The 26,566-nt window shown below is 45.2% G+C and overlaps 1 protein-coding gene across 2 annotated transcripts in view; it reads left to right on the forward strand.

Moving 5' to 3' along the window:
* The first annotated feature begins 2,778 nt into the window (after window positions 1-2,778).
* Window positions 2,779-26,566, forward strand: part of LOC117964268 (telomerase-binding protein EST1A-like) — a 71,914-nt gene continuing 48,126 nt past the window's right edge. Inside the window, exons 1-10 of one of the 2 annotated variants that reach the window (XM_058997939.1) lie at window positions 2,779-3,040; window positions 6,522-9,075; window positions 9,734-9,926; window positions 10,433-10,543; window positions 11,506-11,612; window positions 11,911-11,989; window positions 12,375-12,485; window positions 12,906-13,151; window positions 24,973-25,034; window positions 25,420-25,565. In XM_058997939.1, the coding sequence (XP_058853922.1) occupies window positions 2,926-3,040; window positions 6,522-9,075; window positions 9,734-9,926; window positions 10,433-10,543; window positions 11,506-11,612; window positions 11,911-11,989; window positions 12,375-12,485; window positions 12,906-13,151; window positions 24,973-25,034; window positions 25,420-25,565 (3,724 nt within the window). In that variant the 5' untranslated portion in view covers window positions 2,779-2,925. The remainder of the gene's footprint in view (window positions 3,041-6,521; window positions 9,076-9,733; window positions 9,927-10,432; window positions 10,544-11,505; window positions 11,613-11,910; window positions 11,990-12,374; window positions 12,486-12,905; window positions 13,152-24,972; window positions 25,035-25,419; window positions 25,566-26,566) is intronic. The other variant, XM_058997938.1, reaches the window with a different exon arrangement.

Here is a 26,566-nt window from a genome sequence, read left to right on the forward strand (position 1 = left end):
GCAGCCTGAAAATACAGGAGAAGAGAGGAGAGGAGAGAGGAGTGGAGGAGGAGAGAGGAGAAGAGAGAAGAGGAGAGGAGAGGAGAGAGGAGAAGAGAGGAGGGGAGGAGGAGAGAGGAGAGGAGAGGAGAGAGGAGTCATTTTGCATTTCTCCCATGGTTACACTTTGCATTTGCCATGGTTTACCACAGTTTTCCATGATTTAAAATGCACTTTACCATACCCCTCTGTGCTTTACCATACCCCTCTGTGCTTTACCATACCCCTCTGTGCTTTACCATACCCCTCTGTGCTTTACCATACCCCTCTGTGCTTTACCATGCTTTCACTGTGCTTTACCATACCCCTCTGTGCTTTACCATACCCCTCTGTGCTTTACCATGCTTTCACTGTGCTTTACCATACCCCTCTGTGCTTTACCATACCCCTCTGTGCTTTACCATGCTTTCACTGTGCTTTACCATACCCCTCTGTGCTTTACCATACCCCTCTGTGCTTTACCATGCTTTCACTGTGCTTTACCATACCCCTCTGTGCTTTACCATACCCCTCTGTGCTTTACCATACCCCTCTGTGCTTTACCATACCCCTCTGTGCTTTACCATACCCCTCTGTGCTTTACCATGCTTTCACTGTGCTTTACCATACCCCTCTGTGCTTTACCATACCCCTCTGTGCTTTACCATGCTTTCACTGTGCTTTACCATACCCCTCTGTGCTTTACCATACCCCTCTGTGCTTTACCATGCTTTCACTGTGCTTTACCATACCCCTCTGTGCTTTACCATACCCCTCTGTGCTTTACCATACCCCTCTGTGCTTTACCATACCCCTCTGTGCTTTACCATACCCCTCTGTGCTTTACCATACCCCTCTGTGCTTTACCATACCCCTCTGTGCTTTACCATGCTTTCACTGTGGTTTAATACACTTTTATTATGGCATACGTTTATGAGATAGTAATTCAGTGCAGTTGGGTACAAATATGCTTCAGCAGATATTAGATATTCTACACTGCCTGCTATAGCTGTGCTGCAGAGGCACGTTGTCTTGTAAGTGTGTGGGGGGGAGGGGTGTGCAGCCCACTCTGTGTGTGTGAGAGAGAGGAGAGAGAGTAGGGGGACAGAGAGAGGGGCTGGGAGCATCATCCAAATGCGTCATTCTTTCATCCCGGACTATCCCCCCAAGGATAAGCATGATCCGCAGTCTACAGCAGGATGGGAATGAGGGAGGATAGAAGCCAAGAGGGAGAGATATGGAAGGGAGAGGAGAAAGAATGAGAGAGAGGAAAGGGGGAGAGGGAGAGACAGGGGGAGAGAGTGAAAGATATTGAGGTAGTAGACTGAGATTGGTGACAGGTGAAGGGAGAGAGGGGAGGGGAGGGGAGGGGGAGGGGAGGGAGAGAGGGGGAGGGGAGGACCATGCATATCATCATTATTGAACTTTGAAGCAAGCAGCACTTGAAATAACACTCTCCATATTCACTGTGAAGGCACTACCTGTGAGTGCTGGGCGATTCATGCAAGGGAGTGTCGTGCCAGTGGGAGTGTTATCGATAGCGTGACTCCTCGTTGCACCCCCTTTCTCTTTTTCTCCCTCCACACGCCTGCTTCCCTCTCTTTCCCTCTGTCTGTGTGACGCCCCTCATGCTCTTTCTCTCTCTCTGCAGCAGCCTTCACACTGAATGCGAGTCAGAGATGACTCACCGCACCCCCCTAATAAAAATTCTATTATCCAGCGCTACCCCCCCCACACACAATAACCTTGAGAGAGAGAGAGAGAGTAGCTAGAGCAACAAGCTCACAGCAAGAGCTCTCTCTCTCTCTCTCTCTCTCTCTCTCTCACACACACACAGACACAGGAGACATACAGACACGCACATTCAGGAAGACACATTCAGAAACGCATAATGAAACACACAGACAAGCACACACACGTGAACGGTGAATGCAGCCTTCATTTAACTGGAAGCAGTGAGAGACTCACCACAGCTAAACAATGACAATCACTTCACCTTTCAGCTTGACACCTTGAAACTACATCATCGTTAAGTGTTCTATTCATACTTTATATATGGATATTTATTGATCTCATTTTAAAACCACGAGGTGCAAAATCTAAAAGGTAACGCAGGTACACACAAATGTGAATAATTGATTTAAAAAAAAAAGAAAAAAAAAGATTTATATCCGGACGTTTCGGATACAAGCCCTTCTTCCGCTGGATGGAAAAAAAGCAGCGCTGTAAAGAAGCTGTTGTTATAAACAAGACGTCCTTCAAAAGAAAAGTTCCGGAGGATGATGACGTGATGACTTTATTTATCTGTGTATTTCATACAAGCCTTACATTTCATAATATCATATTTTAACATCTTGTAACAGGACAGGAGAATGGGTATACCTTTCGCCCTCTGGCGGCGGTTTCCATGTAATGCAATACTATTCTAACGCTCAAGGCTGCACTCTGAGAAGCTCAGAAGTCTGCCCTCTCCCATTTATAGTTATTTTTATGAATTGCTCCTGCTACAGGTTATGTAGTAGTTTTCGTAGTAGAGCTACTAAACTAAACCGTATTGCTTTAGACTTTCTGGAGAAACAAGCGGGATGAAATAAACAGTATCGTCATTTTTTCTTTATACGGTAAACATAATTATTACAGGTATTATATTATTTACACAACAAACTATGACCGAGTCAGAGTAAGCCTAATGGAAATCGACTGACAGTTCGTACAGATTTAAAAGACAACACGATGACTTTCATCTTTTTGTAGGACCGTGTCTGACGACGAGTGCTGCTCCTCCTCCTAGTCCTACCTCAATCTGCGGTGCAGCAGGATTTTCAAAACGCATTTCTCGATTGGGCTGTTGCCAGTGGCGGTTCGCGTGGAGTTTTGAGCCCGCCGAGCCACCGTGTGTTTGTGTTGATGGAGATGAAGATGGCGGAGGAACTAGAGAGGGTCCGAATTTCAGCCGCGGAACTACGGGGCGCCGCTCCCGGGACTAGCCGGGACCAGAGCCTGCGAGCCGGGGAGCCGCCAGGTGAGCGTGACGCAGAGGGGGCAGAGCTCAGGGAAGCGGTCGGGTTTAGGGAGGTCATGTTCCGTTACCCCGTTTTCAAGACCCCCCCCCTTTAAACCCCGCACTGTTGTTGTGACTGTCCGGGCGAAATAAACATTTGACCCACGCCGGGGGAGACATAAAACGGGTGTTAAAAACTGCCCCCGCTTTATTTACACTTCAAACCGCTGTAGATAAATAATTCAAAACCGAAAGCTGACTGGTACTGAAGTCAAAAGGCGGCAAATAGGACAAATGCGTTGTTAATATCGTCCCCGCCACCTGTGTAAAAACAAAGTTATTCTGTCACAGAAGTACGCTCACTAACCTCCCGCAGGTATATTTTTAATTAAATGTCCGTGTGACGTTTGAACGGGCAGTACTGTAGAGCGCTTAGTGGCTTAAATGTATCGACCTGGATTAGCGGTTGTCCCCGAAATGCAACTGTAAGACTGAGCGGCCCGCGCCTAATTTATCTCTGTTTGATTCCAGTTACTCCCAGTAACGGTCAGAGCAGGGCTTCACTCCACTGTGTGCACTGCGATTTGATGAGCGCCTCTCTCTTTATGTAACCGTACTGAAGCATTAATATACCAGCACAGCTCAGGAACAGAACCGGAGAGACAGTGTTGAGATAATAATCTCGTCAAAGTGACGTGCACGCCGGGGGCTACAAAACAAGCCGGGAAAAAATAATAACAGACGAAACCGCGATGAGCTGAATTCGCGAAAGTAGCTTTTTGTATCAAATAAAAAACAATCCTATTCGGCAAGGTGCAAGCTGTTGAACGTATGGAAGTACACCTTTGTGTTTACATCAAATTCTTTCCAGTAGTGGGGCATACAATAATATAATTTATACCAGAACAGGGATGTGAATTGCATAGCACTTTGATTCATTGCGAGTTTAATCAGACACGCCTGAGCTTGGTACCTAGAGCTGTGGCCAATCAAGCTCGTAGTAAAACCTGGAATGAATGAAACTGCGATGCAATAGGAGTCTTATTTCCAGCACTGCAGAATGTTTAAATAAACCCTGAACTGGGGGGTGAGTGGGTTTTATTTTATTGCAAATGTAAACACCCTGACTGCAGGCAGAGCCCCTGTCCAGTACACTAACACTGGCTGCTTAAGAGACTGTATTGTTCGTTGTGTATTTTAATAATCATACACAGATTATTATTATTATTTTAACATATGATTTTGCAGTGTTGATATAGATTGCAGCCAATATTGTTTATTCTTTACATGAAAGTCCATGTCAAATTTGAAATGCATAGAACAATAATAATTGTATATGTTAAATTGTAATCTACCATGTAAACAGCAAACTGTGCATGTGTAAGATATGTGTCTGTCCAGTGAAGGAAGTCTCTCGTTTCAGTGTGTGTGCTGATTCTAAAACACACAGAAACATTAAAAAAAAAAAACATTTAGTGACACAGTTTTGTTACACCAAGTATTATTTATTTTTTTTACAGCATTTTATACACTTCATATTCCCTGTACGTGGATAACAATGATAGATGTGGAATACATTGAAAACGTGTTTCAGGGATAAAAATAGACATTTCTGTTTGCATTTCCATGGAATGTATTTCCACTGAATTGTGGTTCTGCTAAATTATTTTCAAGAATATCAGCTGAACTAGGTAAAAAAAAAGCCTAAAGACAAACCTGTTCTATAAATGATCAACAAATCGAAGTAGCGTATGTCATCCGAGCCAGACAGAAAGGAAGAGCAGTCTGATTCACTGTAAAGTGCAAGACACGCTGGAACCTGAGGCTGTGCCACGAGTCATACACGCTATAAGGGTCATCTGTAAAAGCTCATCAATAAGAGGCTAATGACTTTGTGTTTGAGAGTGGAGGCGTCGGAAGGGGTAGGTAGGCAGGTAGGTGGGTGTGTTTGCTCATGTCTGGACGTCACTCTGCTGCTGTGATGTGCTTACTCAGTCTGTACGCATGTCCCCGGCCGAGCTGCCTCTGCTATGAGTCAGGGATTGTGAGAGGGCAGGAAAGAGAAAGACAGGGACACTGACAAGAGAAATCTCAATGATCTCGCCCACGAAGCTTAACAAAGTTGACCTAAGTGGCATTGTTATTGCTGTGCCCTTTAGTTTGCAGATTGTCATAAACAGAAGGAGCGTGATAAGAAAGTTTGCTAATAAGACAACAGGTATGAGTAATTTATTTTCGTGTTGTTATAAATAACTTGTATTGCACTGTACTGAAGACCTGCTAATCCAAACCCGGTTGGTTGGTAATACCTCAACCCACTCTGCTGTATGGCGTTCTGATAGCAGCTGAATCGCCACGCTGCTGGTGAATTAATAGTGCAATCAGTGACCTGCACATGTATCATAGGGCATCTTTGAACCCTTTCAAGCATAGTCTTAATATGGGGACATATGGAAGATGCAAACGCATGATAGGAGATTTTTTTTTCCAGCAATTTTCAATATTTAATGCATTGACCTTTTATACGTTTACTATTGTGCCAGTCCTAAAATGTGAGCATGTTTTATTTCATCAGAAAGATCTGCACACAAAATTAGGGTCAGTCCTATAAATTTCACACTGTTGACGCTGTGCTAAAAGCTTAAATCTGATGAGGACTAGCTGATGTCTGTGTCTCAGTAGTCCTATGGGTGAGTACTTAAAACACATGTACACATATACTCTCACGTTCAGTCTTGTGTTAAAAAAATGTAAATCTAAATTTATAACTTTATTTTTTTAGCAATATATAAGCCTATTTTTAGGGACCCCAACTGTTGTTGTTGATTCCAACTTAGGCACTTCACATAAGGACTAGCAAGTTTCAGAAGGTACTAGTCCTTGACTAGTAGCACAATATTGTTAGTTTCTAACCCTGCTTAAACCATTAATTCTGCTTACTACTCATAAGACCCTTCATGGGTTTGTGGTTTTTATATTTACAGGAACTGTTGGCAGCTTATGCTCCTAGTCTTGTGCACTTGAGATCAGTGAACGCTGAACTTTTGGAAGCTCCTAGAACTCGTCTCCAATCAGGAGGGGCGAGAGCCTTCAGTTGCTCTGCTCCCTGCCTCTGGAGCTCCGTCCCGAGTCCTGTCGGGCATGCTGGCACACTGGAATCTTTTCAATCAAATGAGCTGATTTCTCAGCTGGATTGATTGGCCAGTGCCTTTTGGGGTTTTTTATTGTGAAGTGCTCTGGGATGCTGTGCATGAAGAGCGCTATATGAAAGCAAACTGCATTGCATTGTATTGTATTAACCCAGCCCAGGCATAAAGGCTGGTTCAGTCTTGCCACCACCGGCTGAGAATTCAACACTTTCCTTTAAGATCACCAGACAGTTGCACACCTAGCAAGACAACAAATCAAATAAAACCACCCTCAGGTATTATAATTGAAGCATGAACCAGCCATAACTCCCATCCCTCCCTCTCTCTCTCTTCTTGTCTTTCCTCCCTGCCAGACAGCGGAAAGGACCAGTTTGACGGTCAGCAGCGCCGGGATGGGAAGCGGCCGGACCTGCGGCTCTACCAGCCTGGCATGTCGAGGCTCCGACCCCGCAGAGAGACCTCAGGGAGTAGCGAGGGGGACGGGCGGCCGGAGCACTGCCCACGAGAGGAGGAGGAGGAGGAGGAGGAGGAGGAGGAGCGGGGGACAGGGCCAGAGGCAGCCCACGCTGCTGAAACCACGGGGACCGCAAGGACCCCCGAAATACCAGCTCGGGACAGCCCAGCGTCCGTCGCTGCTGCTGCTGCTCCTGCGGGGTCCCCAAAACAGGCACGCAAAACCCGCAAACCGGACCGGCAGATCTACCAGCCCGGGGGCCGCCGTCTGCAGCAGCCAGCGCGTCCGAGCAAAGAGACTGGGGTTAGCAAAGACCTGACCGTGAGCAAGGAGACTAGCAAAGAGACTGGGGTTAGCAAAGACCTGACCGTGAGCAAGGAGACTAGCAAAGAGACTGGGGTTAGCAAAGACCTGACCGTGAGCAAGGAGACTAGCAAAGAGACTGGGGTTAGCAAAGACCTGACCGTGAGCAAGGAGACCAGCAAAGAGACTGGGGTTAGCAAAGACCTGACCGTGAGCAAGGAGACTAGCAAAGAGACTGGGGTTAGCAAAGACCTGACCGTGAGCAAGGAGACTAGCAAAGAGACTGGGGTTAGCAAAGACCTGACCGTGAGCAAGGAGACTAGCAAAGAGACTGGGGTTAGCAAAGACCTGACCTTGAGCAAGGAGACTAGCAAAGAGACGGGGTTTAGCAAAGACCTGACCTTGAGCAAGGAGACTGGGGTTAGCAAAGACCTGACCTTGAGCAAGGAGACTAGCAAAGAGACGGGGGTTAGCAAAGACCTGACTGTGAGCAAGGAGACTAGGGTTAGCAAAGAACCTGCAGCCGACAAGGAAACTACTGACATAAAAAATCCAGGGGTTAGCAAGGCGGGAGGGGCTGCCAAGGACTCTGCAGAGACCTTAATCAGGAAAACAGAGGGGATGAAAATTTCCGAGGGTGTCAGTCGTCCAGCCTTCGGGGAGGAGGGCGAGGGAGGGAGAAAGAAGGCGGGGAGCGAGGGCAGGAGAAACAAAGCAGGGGGAGAGGGAGCTCAAGGGAGGAAAGAGAAGGGGGCAAGGAGGACCAGAGGAGGAGGAGGAGGAGGAAGAGGTAGCGGTGAGAGGGAGAGGGCTAGGGAAAGGGAAGGAGACGAGTCAAGAAAGAAGAGCGGTCTGGAGCGGGAGAGGGGGAAGGTGGTAGAGAGGGAGGGGGAAGCATGTGAGGGAGGGAGCAAGGCTCAGCAGGGCGGTGGTGCCTCATCGAAGCGCTACTCCAAATCAGACAAGCGCCGCAATCGGACCTACAGTACCAGCTCGGCCAGCAGCGGTACCAGTTTCGATGGGCCTGGGAACGGAGGGGGGTCTGCGAGAGTCGGGGAGAGTAGGAGAAAGCAGCACCAGCAGCAGGGAGCCAGGGACAGAGGAGGGAGGGTTAGTGGAACATCCCGTTCTGCCGTTACAGCTGGGGGAGGCGACAGGAGAGAGAGGGCCCGGGCTCCCAAAAAACAGGCCAGCATTTCATCCACGGACTCTTACGATGACTTCGAACAAGAGGACAGAGAAGAGAGAGAGGGTGAAGGGTGGAGCCCAGATAGGTCTAGTAATAACAGAAGGAGAGGGGTAGGAAGCAGCAGCAGCAGCGATAGAAGGGCAGGCGGCATCTTAAGGGTGAGCTTCGACAGGGAAAGTAATTCTCTGGTCACCACCGCGAACAGCGCAGAGCAGAAGAGGAGAGATGAGCCCAGAGGGAGAGGGAGGGGCATCCTCATACTCCCCGCCCACACAGACCTGACTGCACCCCCTGAGTCGGGGTCACGCCTCCTGGTTGGAAGCCGGGGAGCCAGGGGACAGGGCCGGGGCGGGGCTACCAGAAGGCTGTGGGATCCCAACAATCCAGAGCAGAAGCCAGCTTTATTAAAGGGCCAGCAGCAGCAGCAGCAGCAGCACCTTGGCCTACAGCAGCACCTACACTTGCAGCAAGCAGTATACTCCCAGCCTCAGCTTCACTTCTTAGACACAGATGACGAAACCACAGGCAGCCCCCCTGCCCACCAGGAGGAGGCCTTTCAAGGCTACCGCGCCGCCGCTCAACAGGCAGTCGCTTCTTGTTACTACAAGTTTCAGAACTCGGACAACCCTTACTATTACCAGCCCACCACCGCCCCCCGGTACCCCTACCCTTACCAGCTACCCTATCAGATCCAAGGCACTAATGGGGTGTGCCCTCCTGCTGCTCCTGGCTACTACGCAGGGTACCCTGGTGTCGGAGCGGCCCCTTCCTCTCTGCAGCAGCACGGATACATCTCCAGCCCCCTCACCCCGGAGGAGGCTGAGCTCCAGGCCAAGGGGATGCAGCAGCAGGAGCTGATCAAGCTGCTCCGGATAGCAGACAAGCAGGAGCTGCAGCTCAGCAACCTGCTGTCCCGGGACCGGCTCAGCCCAGAGGGGCTCGACAGGATGGCACAGCTCAGGTCTGTTTTTAGTGAGATCCAGTCATCGGTAAGGTTTTTGTTTGTGATGCTGGAAACCAGGGCTGGAGTCAATTCCTCTTTTTTTTTTTCAATTCCAATTTCTTTTTAAAATCAATTCCAATTCCTTTAAAGGAATGCCTTGATTAAAAAGGAATGGGAGTTGGAATAGGAATTGTTTTAAAAAATAAGGAATAGGAATTGGAATTGAAAAAAAGGAACTGACTCCAACGCTTCTTGAAACCCCATTGGAATTTGCATTTATTTTTTACAGCAACCTTTTCAAAACAGTGTCAAATCTCAATCGCACAACATAAAATGAGCTTTCTAGTCTGATTTTATAAGGCGATACAACTCTTAAGAAACTATTTAGACAAGTCGTGCACGCACTGAGGAAGGAACACGCCTAAACGTTTGCTTGACTCGGTTTCTTATATCTCCTTATAAATCGAAAGCTCGTTTTGTGTCGTGTGATTGGGACTGTCTTGACAAGGTCACTGTAAAAAAAATATTTAAAATGTAAATGCGAATTGGCCCTTTTGAAGTCATGGAAGAATCCCACGTGCAGCTGTACCCAGTATAGACGAGGGTTAAACTGTGAAGGAGGGGGTTGCATTGGCTTGTCGGCTGACCCTGCTGTCTGTCTCTGTTTCTTTGTCAGGGCTGAGCTTCTCTCTGTGTACGAGCGTGTGATCCTGAGCGATCTCGAGTATTCGGACACTCATAATCTGGACCAGGCTCTGTGGAAGAACGCTTTCTACCAGGTGATAGAGAAGTTCAGGCAGATGCTGAAAGACCCAGCCTCGGAGACCGGCCATCAGATCAGAGCCATGCTGCTCACACTGCTGGACGAGGTATTGTCTGTATGTGTGTCTGTCTGTGTGTGCGTGCGTGTACAATGTGACTGCATGTGTTTCTGAATTGTTTCTTAAAAGGTGTGTGTGAGGGTCTGCACCATATTCATTTGTGTGTATCTGTAGGTTTGTGCAAGTATTTTAAGCAAGCTTTTCAACAAAGGAGATTTTACTAAGTTTTAGTAAGTGCTTCATATGTTCTTGTAATCTGTGTGTAGGTAACAGTTCTATGGCCAGTTGCAAACACGTTGTTACATTGCTATTTAGCTTTCCCCTTAAGCGTTCTTTGAGTGTAAGTAAGGATGTTGCAGAAAGGGAAAATCTATCATTAAGTGTTCAACTTAATACTTCAGGTGTTTTACACAGCCAGCCCCATGACTCTTTCATTACATAACAAAATGTAATTCTGCTGTGATGTGTTTAATTCTCCACCAGGTGGCAGCAGATCTCTATTAACCCAGTACACCTCCTTCCCTCCCTGTCCCTCTCCGGTGTCTGTTTTCCAGGGAGCTGCGTTCTTCGACTCCCTCCTGATGAAGCTGCAGGCCGTGTTCCAGTTCAAGCTGGAGGATTACATGGATGGGATGGCGATTCGCAGCCGACCCCTGCGCAAGACGGTGAGAACATTGCCTGAACACGCGCCTCACTCCACAGTGCTGAGCCACAGGCAACAGTGTGACACGCCTCTCTCCACAGTGCTGAGCCAGGGGCAACAGTGTCACACGCCTCTCTCCACAGTGCTGAGCCACAGGCAACAGTGTCACACGCCTCTCTCCACAGTGCTGAGCCACAGGCAACAGTGTCACACGCCTCACTCCACAGTGCTGAGCCACAGGCAACAGTGTGACACGCCTCTCTCCACAGTGCTGAGCCAGGGACAACAGTGTCACACGCCTCACTCCACAGTGCTGAGCCAGGGGCAACAGTGTGACACGCCTCTCTCCACAGTGCTGAGCCAGGGGCAACAGTGTCACACGCCTCTCTCCACAGTGCTGAGCCAGGGGCAACAGTGTCACACGCCTCTCTCCACAGTGCTGAGCCAGGGGCAACAGTGTCACACGCCTCACTCCACAGTGCTGAGCCAGGGACAACAGTGTCACACGCCTCTCTCCACAGTGCTGAGCCAGGGGCAACAGTGTCACACGCCTCACTCCACAGTGCTGAGCCAGGGGCAACAGTGTCACACGCCTCACTCCACAGTGCTGAGCCAGGGACAACAGTGTCACATGCAAGGGAGGGACAGGGGTTTAGTCTGGGCAAGACTCTGAGCTATAATCATGTTCAATTGTAATGCTATAAACTGTAACTATAGAAAGAAATATCCATGGGTGCCTTTTTACTGGTACATTATTTTATAGTTTACATTCTTTTATAGTTTAAACTTCTGTGCATTTTACTTATGATCAGAAACCTCAAGTGCCTGCAAATCTGTCACCAGTAACAGTTCTGAAATGCATAACAACGATTCAATACTGTCAGTGCTCTGAACACAATTTAAAACGGAAAAACAAAAACTGCTACAGCAGAGTCCTGAACACACTCTGTTTTTTCTCCCAGTGAATTTGCTTGTTGCCTGCAGGTGAAGTACGCGCTGATCAGTGCCCAGAGGTGCATGATCTGCCAGGGAGACATTGCCAGGTACCGAGAGCAGGCCAACGACACAGCCAACTATGGGAAAGCACGCAGGTAACTACAGGGAACCCCCCCACTGGAAACCAGGACTGTCTGTCTGTGCTGTTCCAATGATCGGTTCATTCAGATCTCAGGATCAAGAACACCAGTCAGTGAAGGGATCTCAATGAGCATGGTCTGATGTGCTGTTCCAGGGATTGACCTCCCCTCCCTCTGCTAGGTTCATTCGGGTTTGGAGAATAGTTAGTAAAGAAATCTCGGAGCAGGTAAAACGAGCGCACAGCTTTGAAGAGCAGTCTTAGTCTCGCCTTGTTTCATGGTTCTCTCTTTTTTTTTTTTCTCTCCTCTCCAGCTGGTACCTGAAGGCGCAGCAGATCGCTCCCAAAAACGGACGCCCGTACAACCAGCTTGCACTGCTGGCTATCTACACGGTGAGAGAGCGCCTCCGTGTGGAGGCTGCTGCAACTTCCGTCTGCTCTGCACCTCACTTAGCAAAGATTCATTTGTATAGTCGAGACTGTCTTCTCGTGAGCATTTCAGATGGGCAATAGGACCACAGAGCACCAGCTGTAAAAATAATGATGTGCTTTTAAAAGCATGAAAATAATGCGGTTCTCAGCCCCATGAAGGAAACTTTTTTTTCTTAAGTCAGGCTACTGTTGCGCTTCCCGCTAGTGCAACAAAAGTAGTAAACAAGAAGAATAATAATGAACCAAATAACATAAAAGAAAATATGTTTTATTTAACAAGTGACTCCCTCTTAGTGTTAGGAGTGCTCCCCGCAGTGACCCATCCCTCTCTCCCTCTCTCTCACAGAAGCGGAAGCTGGATGCAGTGTATTACTACATGCGCAGCCTGGCTGCCAGTAACCCCATCCTGACTGCCAAAGAGAGCCTGATGAGTCTGTTCGAGGAGACCAAGCGCAAGGTGAGCTTGACTAGGGGGACAGCGCACCCTGCTGGTGGGGACGGGATGGGGGGAGTACCGGGGGGCTTCTGATTGGGTGGCTTTCTTAGATTTGAAATCATGACGTAATGCTTGTCTCGCCTCGTACAAAAAGATACTATTGTAATGTCCAAAGAAAACACAGGTGTTACAGACCCTGATTCGCACTAATCCTGGACCATTCAGTAAGTCACTCATTTGGTTCGGCCACGTTGACCGTGCATTCCTGTATAAGGGTCCTTTACTAATTCACTGTTTAAATGCTTTTTGATGTGCAAGTCAGATACAGAGGTAGCACTGTAGGCTGTACTGCAGAATGCTGCAATGTGTTTCTGGACAGCGTTAAGGTGTTTTTTTTATTGGTTGTGATATAAGACACTTCTCTGCTCTCTGTCTCTGCAGGCGGACCAGATGGAGCGGCGCAGGCAGCAGCAGCAGCAGCGAGAGCGGGAGGAAGTCTCCGAGTGCAGTGCAGGGCCCAGGGGCCGGGGGGGAGCAGGAGGGGGAGGCAGGTCCACTCTCGGGGACGACGCGGCTCGAGTGGAGATCTGGGTTCGACCGGCCAGGAAAGGCCAGTCCAGAGCGGGCAGCGAGTCCGGCAAAGAGTCTGAGCAAGACAGTGAGCTGAGCCACCTCATCCCCAGTGACGTGAGTATGTGAATATACACACACTGACACATTAATATACACACACTGACACATTAACACAAACACACTGACACATTAACACAAACACACTGACACTAACACAAACACACACACACAAAACACTGACATTTTAATTTTGTATTATTTTTTAATTTTTTTTTAATGTATGTATTTATTTGACGGGGACAACGTTCAATTTTTTACATTTATGACGTGTCATAAGATGTATTGCAGCCAGATTTAGCTATGAGCTCATTTTCATTGGCAGTCCCGGGACAAACACAGAAACAGAAAAAGAAAATAATACAAATAAAGTAACATTTACAGAAGGGAATGTGATCGAGCATCAGATAACTAACCCAAGACAGCAGCAACCTCACCTCCCCCAAAACAACATCACTCCAAAAGACAATCTCAATCCGGGATCAGAAGCCTCCACACCTCCACAGTTCTGTAATAACTGTGTACTGTACAAAAAAGATATATTTAGATCAAATAAAATACATCTTCTCCCAGTTCTATTTCAAAATATATTAAAAAAAATAATAATACGCCTCTTAAATTAAACTAACATTCACATGCACGCATTGCTGCTATGACGACCGTCTTGATTGCATAAGAAGGAAAAATAAAAAAAGAAAAGTGAGGATGCAGAGAGAAATGACAGATGAAAAGACACAGCAGACATATAAAAGCAAATGAAGAATATGAAACATTTCAAATACTAACTAACTAATAAAATAACACAACACAGAAACACCCAGATCAGCCGGTGTCCTTTCCCGATGCTCTTACACGCTGCCGTTCACACCGGCAGGGAAGATGAATCCGTAGCAATCCTTAATCAGAGGCAGCACAAACAGGTGTGTCAAGACAAAGACACAGACACAGACGCACACACACAGCCATGCCCTCAGCCGCAGTGACGTGAGTATATGTGTGTATATATACACCTACACACAGACGCACACACACACACAGCCATACCCTCGGCCGCAGTGACGTGAGTATATGTGTGTATATATACACCTACACACAGACGCACACACACACACAGCCATACCCTCGGCCGCAGTGCAATGAGTATATGTGTGTATATATACACCTACACACAGACGCACACACACACACACAGCCATACCCTCGGCCGCAGTGACGTGAGTATATGTGTGTATATATACACATACACACAGACGCACACACACACACAGCCATACCCTCGGCCGCAGTGACGCGAGTATATGTGTGTATATATACACCTACACACAGTGACACATTACCACAAGCACACTGACACACACAGCCATACACTCAGCCGCAGTGACGTGAGCGCACACAGACTTTAGGAGTTGACTACACAAGCGCTCCACAGGCCATCGCAGACTTCATGACTTCAGCACTTGTTAGTGAAGTTCGTTCAGACACGGAGACACATATACTACTCCCAGTACCCAGTCCATTTAACTCTGACCTTGGCTTAATTCCCTTTTCCCTGTACGAAGCAGAACAAGTATAATTCCCAATCAGCCTGCTGGTCCAGATGGCAGAACATGTTTAACAGTATTGATTTGACACAAGCCTGTATTTAGAAGACTGTCAAACGATGTGGCCCTGTTTCCGCTTTCATCCTTCTCTCCATTACAATGTTACACCGTGACGATGGATGATCATGTGAAGCGCCATCCTTTCAAGCAGCACGAGGGGGCGCTGTTCTCATTTTGAAAACTTTTTTTAAATTGGGTGTTTCACAGTAAATGCAGCCCTCCAACAGTATGGTCCACAGACTCCAACCATCTTATTAATCGCCCCTTGTTTGTCATAAATATCTTCTTTTTTATATGATTTTCATTTTTTTTGTGTTTGTTTTTACAGTGTTAGGGTATAATATGTGGTGAATTTGGTCTGTACCCAGACAGATGCCTCAAGTTGGAAGCTCTTCTACTGGGATAATGTTTAGGTAGCTAGGATTAAGTTAGTATGGCCAGTAATAGCAATTCATGAAAAATAAAACAAAAAGCAAATACTGCATACCGGTATTTGTAAACAGGAAATATAGCTGCGGAAAAATGCTAACATCTTTTAAAATGAAGAAAATGAAAAAAAAACATCCCACCAACGCAGCATAAATACAGGCTGATTTTATCCTCTCTCAAAAAAAAAAAAAAATTCCAAATGTGGTCAATCTGCTGGGCAGATGTGTTAATAGTTAGTTTGAGTCGTTTAGTGGTCAGAGAATGTGACAAAGCTCTTGGCTGCAGTGTGGAAAGCAGTGGGTTTGAGTAGCTCATTGGTTAGCGTGCCAGGCTGCAGTTTGAGTAGCTCAGTGGTTAGGGTCTAGGCTGCAGTGTGGAAGGACAAACATAAAAGAATGAAAGAAAATGAGCAAGAAAGATTAAAAAAGAGAGAAAGAAAAACCCACCCACAAGTCCTAATCGAGTGACGATCCTGTACCGAGATTAAAAACAACAACAAAAAAAAACCTGAATACTAAAAAATAAATTCCAAAAAATGAAGCACTTTTAACCCGCCCTGCTCTCTTTCTCGGGGGAGGTGGGGGGCGGGGGGGGGGGGGGGCGAGCTCACCGCTTTCTGTTTCGCTCTCGTTGTCAGTTGCTGAGCAGCGGCGGTTGACTCGCTGCTTCTGCGTGTGCGCTGGCTGCTGCTGCTGCATGGCTCCAGTCACGTCGCAGGCAGCCCGACGGTGGGAATGTGGTTTATTTGGTTTAACCAACCCATGAACTGCACCCTGGCACTCTCGGCTTCCTCCCCAGACAGAGCACACAAAACCAGCCTCACATCTTGAAATGAGTGCCGTGGGTTATAAATAAACCACCACGGTGGTTAGTTGACCTCGGGGTCAGGGTATGTAGCTACGAGCTCGACTTGTGGTGCTGAAATGGTGTGTTTCAGTTCAGCAAACCACCCCCCTCCTCTACCCCCGCGCCTCCTCTTTAATCTGCCAGTGTTTCCATGCAAGGGGAGGGAAGGGGGCTGTTTAAACATCCCTTCCACTTTAAAGAGGGCTCTTGCATTGTTAGTTATTGTGATTGGTTGAAATGACTGCTGATTCTGCACTGTCCTATATTCTCAAAGGTGTCCTGTTTGTATGCAGGGATGGAAGTAAGACTCGAATCGAATGCATTCGGTGTGATTTCTCTCTGCAGTGCAGGGGAATTCCTTGACATGCGTGCAGAGGATGAAGTAAAAACCACACTTTAAAAAAGTACTCATCAATCTGCTTCTTACACCCTTCACATTTTTTTCACATGACAGATTTTTTTTTTTTTTTTGCAAAATCATCAAATCTTCTGTCTGAATATTTTTTTTTTCACCCTTGTTTTATCACAAGGCTTAGAAAAACAATTCTAAAGATACAGTTCTAACATACCTACCAGGATTCTTGTAAATCAGTCTATAAAGCTAATACCGCAGTATGACACTTTTTGTTGTAATTCTCATAAACCGTATGACGGCACAGTAAGCAGAAGCAAACACCATCACTAAAGTAAAAGCAACAAAAAATATGTTATAAAACCACAAAAATCTTAAGACATTGCTTATCCTTGAACATTAAAAGTTTTGCATTTGCCATCTAAAGCTGTGCAACACATTTGCATGACCCCTTATAGATTATAGATGTGCAATTCATTGTCAAAGTCCTAACGCTGCTTATAAAGCAGCAGCACTATTTTATTTTGATTTGAATCCCAGTAGTAGAAATTGTAGTAGAGCTGTGGCCAAAAGTTTTGCATCACCCGACAGAATGAACTAAAGAACTAAATTAACTAAACTAAAGAAACCTGCTGAATAATGTTACGTTAACAAGGTTTTCAAGACACAAATTGAAAAACGTGACATTTCAAAATCCGGTAGACTTTTGAAGTATCGTGTTGTAGTTTCTTTGATTACATGATGTTAAGTAAAAGATCTGAATTATGTGATATATAAAGTTATTTATTTTAATTGTCTCAAACCTAAAGTTCTAAGTGCTGCTCCACTTTTGGCCATGGCTGCAGCAGTAGTCGTAGTCCTAGTAGTCTGAGAATAGACCCCAGTTGATAGCGAGGGCTGTGGGAAGATGAAGAAAAGTTATTAAGCAGCTTCTCCTGCAGAGCCCTTTCCTGCACGTCAGTAACCCTAACCCCAAACGCACCTCGGCACCAGAGATACCTGCGCCGCAAAACTGAAAAAAAAACCTGTTCAGTTTGCAGCATGCCCAGCCCATGCAGAGTTTGACATCTTCATAGGTTTATTGCAGAACAGTTTTTTTCTACTCAAGAGTATGATTTCTTGCTAGTTTTTTTTTTTTTCTGGAACGAGCAACAAAAAAAAGAAAACAAGAAACAAAAAACCGCAAAAAAAGCCCTCCCTGTTCTTCGTTTAGTCCAGAAACGGGTGTTACCTTTCTCAGAAATGTTTTTTTTATTATTTTTTGTGGTTAAAGTCTACCTAGAAGGGCGATTTTTAAATATTTCACTCATACCCAGAACGATGCATTACAATAATAAAAGAGTTTTCCTATGTGGTCTCTCTTAGACGTTCAGCATAGTTTAGGCACATCTAAAATGAAATAAAACTGTAAAAGCTGTACTGAAGTTATACAGATGAAGTACGTTTCACTCAGTATGAGGCAGCAGGCGCTTGTACCTCTCATGAATGGCTTCCTTCACCATTCTCATGAAAATAAATCTTTCTGCATTAAGTAACTTTACTACTAATTAAGTAGTTTGTGTCTTATACTGAAAAATAACAAGAATGGGCATAGATATCAGGATGGAAGTAAGACTCCCACTGCATAGCAGTTTGATCCACTCCTGGTTTCACTCTGAGTTTAATAAGACACACCTGAACTTGTTACCTGTTCGCTGGGGCTGATCAAGCACATATTAAAACCTGGAATGGGTGAAACTGCTATGCAACAGGAGTCTTATTTCCATCCCTGAAGAAAAGGAGGCCTGCCCTATCTAGGTCCCTTGTTGCCAACATGCAGTATTTACTATGAAAAGTTTCTGCAACATATGAGCAAGCAAGAGGTTTTTTTTTTTTTTTTTTTGTATTGAGAGTTCAAAAGCCCAGCACTTCCGTAACTTCAGAGATATATCACGCGATGAAAAAACATCATAACCTTCAAATGACCTGGAGAACGTGTCTAGATGACTATCCACCACAATGACTTATTTCTTCTTTTTAACCCACTTGCATTGAGGCCACAATGTGTTGCACCACTACCAGAGAGACATTTCCCAGGACCGGACTCCTTCACAGTCCAAGCTGAAACTGCACACTCGGTTATGTTTCTGTCGTTGTAACAGCCTTCTGTGACGCGAGATGAAGCTGTTCGTGTTTCATTTTAATGAGCAGTTTGAGGTGTTGGCCGAGTTTACTCTACCTGTGTTGTAATCTGATCCCCAGATAAGCCATCTCGAATTGTTATCTTTGAGGGTTGTTTTTTTTTTTTAACTGCTTTGAGGCAGTTCTTTGCTAGATGTCTGAATGTGCTGAATCCAGTTATTTGTGTCTCTCATGTGTTACCGTAGTGCTGCGTGTTCCTCTGGGTGTTTTTGTGATCACTTGAACAAAAGCAGTTTGAAAAGCTTAACATGTACAAGACCTTTTAAACTTATTAGTAATCATTTTATGATAACTGTTTGTTATTCAGATTCCTTAATTGGGTAGATCTGAAATGATCTTCAAGCATCATTGCATGGTAGTGTATTGAATTTCAAGGCTTCATACCCTCCCGTAAAGCAGTGAATTCTCTATACTTTCTATAATTTGCTCAGGCACTTGCCTATACTAGCCTTGAAGTGGTTGACTCTCCCCAGTACTGAGTTCTCTATACTAATACTATATTGAATTTGCTGGCCCCTATGTAACTAAGTTCAGTGTATTGAATTGGCTGGCTCCTCGTTATTGAGAAGGGCCACCTCTTCTCTTCTCACTTGAGCAGCCATCTGTTAGCAGTTCTCATTTATTTAGCTAAAGAATGAGCATAACGGTGGGTCATCACTGAGGTGAGATTGAAAGCAGCAGTGGTTCAAGGGTCCTACGTGACGATGTGCCAGTGGCAGGTCCGTTGCGCACTGTCATCTGGAAACAGTGTGACCTGTTTTTGGTTGTTTTTTTTTCCACTGTGGTTCACCACCGCTGTGCCTCAGAGCAGAAGTTGAGATCAGCTGCACATCAGCTGCCGAGGTCTGGGCCTTGCTGGGGTCTCCAAGTGGATCCTGTGGACAAGAGACTGCAAACAGGTAACGCTGACAGCAGGGAGCAGCCAGACATGGCAGCCAGGGCTTCAGTCCTCCCGAAGGGGAGACTTGTCCATTCCTAAATGATTACCGGCCTCTTACTTTCTTCAGGGAAGCTGAGAGTGGTCATTTACAGTAAATAGACGTGTTTAGGCAAACTTGGTGTAGGAGTTTCTCCTCTGTTCCAATTGCCCGCCATTGACGTATTTACCCGGACTAAATTGTCTAAAGAGGTAAGAGCCATTGCCGTCATTGGCAGGATTGCCTGCAATGCAAAAAGAAACTGAATCCTTAATAGCTGTTCACTAGATAGTGCCTCGCATATCCTTTTTATACTTTGTTTACAAAGCATCAATCTCGTAAGCTATTTCTCTTACGGTACGCAGCGTCTATAAAAAAAACTCGCAGCTCTATTTCTGTTTGAAGTCCTGGCTGGTGAGGTGCTGTTCTCGGCATGTGATTGCGCTGATTCACACACGCGCACGTTCACCCAGCCAGTTTCCCAGCACTGCTTCAAAAGGTACTGTTGACCACAAGGGGCCTGCGTGGTCAGTAAAGAAGTGGCCATAAACAAAACAGCTACAGCCGCACGCTATAGGAGTTTTTTTTAATACAGAACTGCATATTACGTGCGTGTATGGCTAGCTGTAGTTAAAAAATAAATTTCTGTGTTTGCGCAAATTACTAGAGGTATTGAGCTACCCGTCACAGAACCACAATCAAAAGCCGTGTCAGCTGCATTTTATTTTTGTTTTTCCAACGTCGTTTTATATTTATTTAGATGTTATAACAAGGTATCTTTTGATGTGGTTGAAAACGTGCGATTTGCAGTTGACACGTTATTGTGTTTTTGGTTGGGATGAGATTACTTCAGTGTGGTACGAAAAGTGGCAGAGTTCAGTTAATTGGAGTTGGATAGACATGGACAGTGGCAGAGTTCAGTTCATTGGAGTTGGATAGACATGGACAGTGGCAGAGTTCAGTTAATTGGAGTTGGATAGACATGGAAAGTGGCAGAGTTCAGTTCATTGGAGTTGAATAGACATGGAAAGTGGCAGAGTTCAGTTCATTGGAGTTGAATAGACATGGAAAGTGGCAGAGTTCAGTTCATTGGAGTTGAATAGGCATGGAAAGTGGCAGAGTTCAGTTCATTGAAGTTGAATAGACATGGAAAGTGGCAGAGTTCAGTTCATTGGAGTTGAATAGACATGGACAGTGGCAGAGTTCAGTTCATTGGAGTTGAATAGTCATGGAAAGTGGCAGAGTTCAGTTCATTGGAGTTGAATAGTCATGGAAAGTGGCAGAGTTCAGTTCATTGGAGTTGAATAGACATGGACAGTGGCAGAGTTCAGTTCATTGGAGTTGAATAGGCATGGAAAGTGGCAGAGTTCAGTTCATTGGAGTTGAATAGTCATGGAAAGTGGCAGAGTTCAGTTCATTGGAGTTGAATAGACATGGAAAGTGGCAGAGTTCAGTTCATTGGAGTTGAATAGACATGGAAAGTGGCAGAGTTCAGTTCATTGGAGTTGAATAGTCATGGAAAGTGGCAGAGTTCAGTTCATTGGAGTTGAATAGACATGGAAAGTGGCAGAGTTCAGTTCATTGGAGTTGAATAGACATGGAAAGTGGCAGAGTTCAGTTCATTGGAGTTGAATAGACATGGAAAGTGGCAGAGTTCAGTTCATTGGAGTTGAATAGACATGGAAAGTGGCAGAGTTCAGTTCATTGGAGTTGAATAGTCATGGAAAGTGGCAGAGTTCAGTTCATTGGAGTTGAATAGACATGGACAGTGGCAGAGTTCAGTTCATTGGAGTTGAATAGGCATGGAAAGTGGCAGAGTTCAGTTCATTGGAGTTGAATAGGCATGGAAAGTGGCAGAGTTCAGTTCATTGGAGTTGAATAGACATGGAAAGTGGCAGAGTTCAGTTCATTGGAGTTGAATAGACATGGAAAGTGGCAGAGTTCAGTTCATTGGAGTTGAATAGGCATGGAAAGTGGCAGAGTTCAGTTCATTGGAGTTGAATAGTCATGGAAAGTGGCAGAGTTCAGTTCATTGGAGTTGAATAGACATGGAAAGTGGCAGAGTTCAGTTCATTGGAGTTCAATAGGCATGGAAAGTGGCAGAGTTCAGTTCATTGGAGTTGGATAGACATGGAAAGTGGCAGAGTTCAGTTCATTGGAGTTGAATAGGCATGGAAAGTGGCAGAGTTCAGTTCATTGGAGTTGAATAGGCATGGAAAGTGGCAGAGTTCAGTTCATTGGAGTTGAATAGTCATGGAAAGTGGCAGAGTTCAGTTCATTGGAGTTGAATAGACATGGAAAGTGGCAGAGTTCAGTTCATTGGAGTTCAATAGGCATGGAAAGTGGCAGAGTTCAGTTCATTGGAGTTGGATAGACATGGAAAGTGGCAGAGTTCAGTTCATTGGAGTTGAATAGACATGGAAAGTGGCAGAGTTCAGTTCATTGGAGTTGAATAGTCATGGAAAGTGGCAGAGTTCAGTTCATTGGAGTTGAATAGGCATGGAAAGTGGCAGAGTTCAGTTCATTGGAGTTGAATAGACATGGAAAGTGGCAGAGTTCAGTTCATTGGAGTTGAATAGACATGGAAAGTGGCAGAGTTCAGTTCATTGGAGTTGAATAGGCATGGAAAGTGGCAGAGTTCAGTTCATTGGAGTTGAATAGGCATGGAAAGTGGCAGAGTTCAGTTCATTGGAGTTGAATAGGCATGGAAAGTGGCAGAGTTCAGTTCATTGGAGTTGAATAGACATGGAAAGTGGCAGAGTTCAGTTCATTGGAGTTGAATAGGCATGGAAAGTGGCAGAGTTCAGTTCATTGGAGTTGAATAGACATGGAAAGTGGCAGAGTTCAGTTCATTGGAGTTGAATAGGCATGGACAGTGGCAGAGTTCAGTTCATTGGAGTTGAATAGACATGGAAAGTGGCAGAGTTCAGTTCATTGGAGTTGAATAGGCATGGAAAGTGGCAGAGTTCAGTTCATTGGAGTTGAATAGACATGGAAAGTGGCAGAGTTCAGTTCATTGGAGTTGAATAGGCATGGACAGTGGCAGAGTTCAGTTCATTGGAGTTGAATAGGCATGGACAGTGGCAGAGTTCAGTTCATTGGAGTTGAATAGGCATGGAAAGTGGCAGAGTTCAGTTCATTGGAGTTGAATAGGCATGGACAGTGGCAGAGTTCAGTTCATTGGAGTTGAATAGGCATGGACAGTGGCAGAGTTCAGTTCATTGGAGTTGAATAGGCATTGTGAGAAGACTGAAGTTTTGCAGCCACAAATCTTTTGTTCTGGTGCCTGGGCATGCTACTCTTCACAAACTGTTCATGTTACACGACTAGGTTATAAACCGCCAAGCTCCCTTTCTTTGATTCACGCTCCGAGATGTTTATTTATACTGAAGTTTTGAAATGTTTTTCTTTCCCTTGCAAGAACATTTTGTTCTGTGAAGTAGATCACAGATGCCTCTCTTTATCAAAGCGCTGTACTCAAGTGGGCAATTTGCACAATAAAACTGGCAATGCTACAAAGATGGGCCAGTGTTGCTCTAGTGAAAACTTTGCTCATTTTTTTTTGTTTTGTTTTTATTTAATAATAATAAAATATTGAAACTTGGTGTGTTGCTGTAACCACTCATCGTAGCTGTTTCTATCTAGTTCTTTAACAATTACCAAAATAATTCTTGCCCTGGAATAAATGCTCCATGACAGCGTGTCATTGCATTGAAGATCTTCTTATTCCCATCACAACTTCTATGTGAACTTTGTTTGACATTTTCTGACTAATAATGACTCTGAGGGGGGACTCCTTGATTTCAGTACTGTAATTTCTGTTTACCTGTTGCGGCACCGAATGAAGCTCTTGAGTGAAATGAACACATTTAACAAGTTAAACCTGGAACATTATCCTGGCTGTCGGCAGACCTCGAGTCAATTACAATTATATTTTATTCAATTACAGTTACAATTATGCTGCACTAATTACAATTACATTCAACATGTTTACACTAACATGTTTATTCTATATATATATATATATATATATATATAACCCAGCAATAATAATCCACAGGTACAAATACAGAAACATCCTAAATACAGTATTTTTTTCAAACAAATGGCGTCACCCAAAAGTGGTTAAAAATAAGAGTAAAGCTGGAATGGTAAATACATGCGTAATTGAACTGCAGTCGATGGATGATGAGGTATCACTGCAGCTTGTCAGGTTATATGCAGGTAACAGCTGCTGTGATTGTCGGAGGAAACCGGCCTGCTTTTATTTATTGCATTTCTTTAATTGTTTTAAGGACAAGCCTTTTGAAATCCATCATGTTTGCAAGTATGTCCAAGCCAAGGCACCTATCCAGACTGGAACTGCTGTACTAACTTGTAATGCCTCTTACGAACTAGGAGGCTACAATGGTGTGGTTTTAAAACCTGCCCTTAACTGCTCTCCTGTAACTTGGAAATAATTACATTTTCAGAAAGTACTATTTCAGGAAACGGTTCCTATGTAGTGGGTTCTGAATGAAAACCTTGAAGGTGTTCCTGGTGGGAAAGATGACAGTCAGGTGTTTTAATGGGATTCAGATGTGAATAGTTTTTTTGGGAGAGGGTTCTTTCAGTTTAACCCTCCTAAACTTGCTTGTGTGCAGATATTTTAGTTTTTCCTCTGCGTTTGACAAACGCAAGGCTGCAAAATACTGTACCGAAACCTATTTATTAAAAAAGGTTATTCCGTGTGTAGTTGTGATCTCGCACCAGCAGAGGGCAGAATGTGCCTTTCCAACTAAAAATTCCCATTTTTGGTTCCAGCACCTCTCTCCCTGTGGAGTTCTGCGGAGGAATCTTGGAGAGTGAGCTGTATTGAATCTGAATATTTAACACAATGAGATTCAGCACCTCTGTTACAGGAGTATCCTGGCGCTCACAATGAGAGACTTTTGAAGAATAATGTATGAAATAACCAGGAATTTAGTTTATCTCAGCCAGAATGTATTACCTGCATTCGTATTTAGCTAACCACAGGAATGGAAATAAGACTCCCGTTGCATAGCAGTTTAATCCTGTTTTTTCTGTGAGATTAATAAAACAGACCTAAGCTTGTACTGTAGCTAATCAAGCTCGTAGTAAAACCTGGAATGGATTGCTATGCATTAGGAGTCTTATTTCCATCCCTGTATAGTCCTGCTGTTCCTTGATGGTTAACCTCACTGCGCTACAGCGGACCCTACTGGCCAGGCACCTGGTGAGCTCAAGCGGACACCTGCAGGGCTGGTCTTTGCCCTCCAGGGGATGGTAGCTCACATTCACTGTGGTATACCGGGTGTAAAGAGACGATTGGGATCGGATGGGAGGACGCCCACGTACCTTTTCATTCTACGGTGGGGAGTTACTGCTAATTGGACCTCCTACACAATAGAGTAAAATAATGTGCTCAGTAAATAAAAGAATAAGAAATAATTTTGTGATCTTGATCTGTGGCAGTCTGGCACAAAGGGTGCAATATAATGTCCTCCCCTCTCACTCATTCACGCTGTCTCTCTGTCTCTCTCTGTCTGCAGCTCAATAAGCGCTTCATCCTGAGTTTCCTCCACGCTCACGGGAAGCTCTTCACAAAGATCGGGTAAGTGCGCCTCCACCGAGTCTGCTCTCGCTCCTGGTTCAAAGGTTGACGAGCAGTCTCCTTCATTTTATGTGGCAGTAATTGCATTTTTAAGCCCTCTCGTTTGTACGGTATGGCACTGGAAGAACTGTGCGCTTACATGTGTGCTTTATTGTATATACGTTGTTTGTAAGGAATCTGTCCATATCTGCTCTGCTAAAATTTACCAAATGTACAATTGCTAAAAAAAAAGTTATGGCAATTACTTTAAGCTTGTGTTAAATAAAATAAATAATAATAATAATAATAATAATAATAATAATAATAATAATAATAATACATTTAAAAACAATGCTGGGTTGAGCACCAGAATTACCTTTTCTTTTATTATTTTTCCGTCGGGCAGGATGGAGACGTTCCCAGTGGTGGCGGCTCGGGTCCTTCAGGAGTTCCGCGTCCTCCTGCAGCACAGCCCCTCCCTCATCGGGAACACGCGCATGCTGCAGCTCATCACCATCAACATGTTCGCAGTGCACAATGCGCAGAGCAGGGGTGAGTGAACACACGGGGGGCGGCACAGTGCGGGGCTCAGCTACCGTGCCATTCCAGCTCAAATGGACCCAGCTCCGGTGTGCTTGCACTTTGACTTGCGTCAGCTTTTTATTTTGTTTTCTGAAAGCCCTTGCAGCTTGAAAATGATACTGATGTTTCTGTGTCTAGATCTCTCCCTCCCCCCCCCACACACACACAGACACACACACCACACACAGACAGACAGACAGACACACACGTATAGTGAAAAGGAGGCAAAGGGTTATCGAAATCGTCATTCTTACCACCTTCAGACACTTCAGTCACATCTCTCACACCATGGCGGGGGCGTCACAGCCCTGTAACTCCTTTACATGTGGTTTACCTATCATCATCGTCGTCATCATCATCATCGTCGTCATCATCATCATCAACCGCGACTGGAGGAAATGCATCTCACTGCACTTTGGTCCACCTGAGCTGTAACCCTAATATGATCTGTGTGCTGTTCATTTTGAGCTCATTTCATTTTAAGTTGCTGGCTTGGCTGCTAAATGTTCTGTGCTGTACGACGCGTTATGCGGTTAATGTACCGGTTGCCCTAAACCACATCTAATTTTTGAGTTTCTTGAAAAACGGCGAAAAAAACAAAAAAGACCAGGGGATCGATAGGGGTTTCCAGTACCAGCACTGGCCCTGCATGTACTGGGCTGCGTGTCTTTTCAATGACGGGATCCCACAGCATGTCAGGTTTTTCGCGCGTGCTGCAAGGCACCAGTCTTCGTGGTCTGTGGGTCTGTCCGTTGTGACGGTTTGTGTGTTCTGTTGAGGTCACGGAACTCGCTCCCCTTTCAATCAAACGCTAGTTCAAGCTCAGGCTGATTCTCATACCAGCCAGTCTCTGCTGCCCTGACCTGCGTTTGACTCTTGTGGGTTTTTTTTTTTTTTTTGTTGTTCTAATTTGTCAGTTTCTGAAAGTGTCTTTTTTTTAAGAAGTGAAACCTAGCCGTGGCCCAGCGTGG

This window comes from Acipenser ruthenus, chromosome 24 (assembly GCF_902713425.1).
Source record: "Acipenser ruthenus chromosome 24, fAciRut3.2 maternal haplotype, whole genome shotgun sequence".
NCBI lineage: Eukaryota > Metazoa > Chordata > Actinopteri > Acipenseriformes > Acipenseridae > Acipenser > Acipenser ruthenus.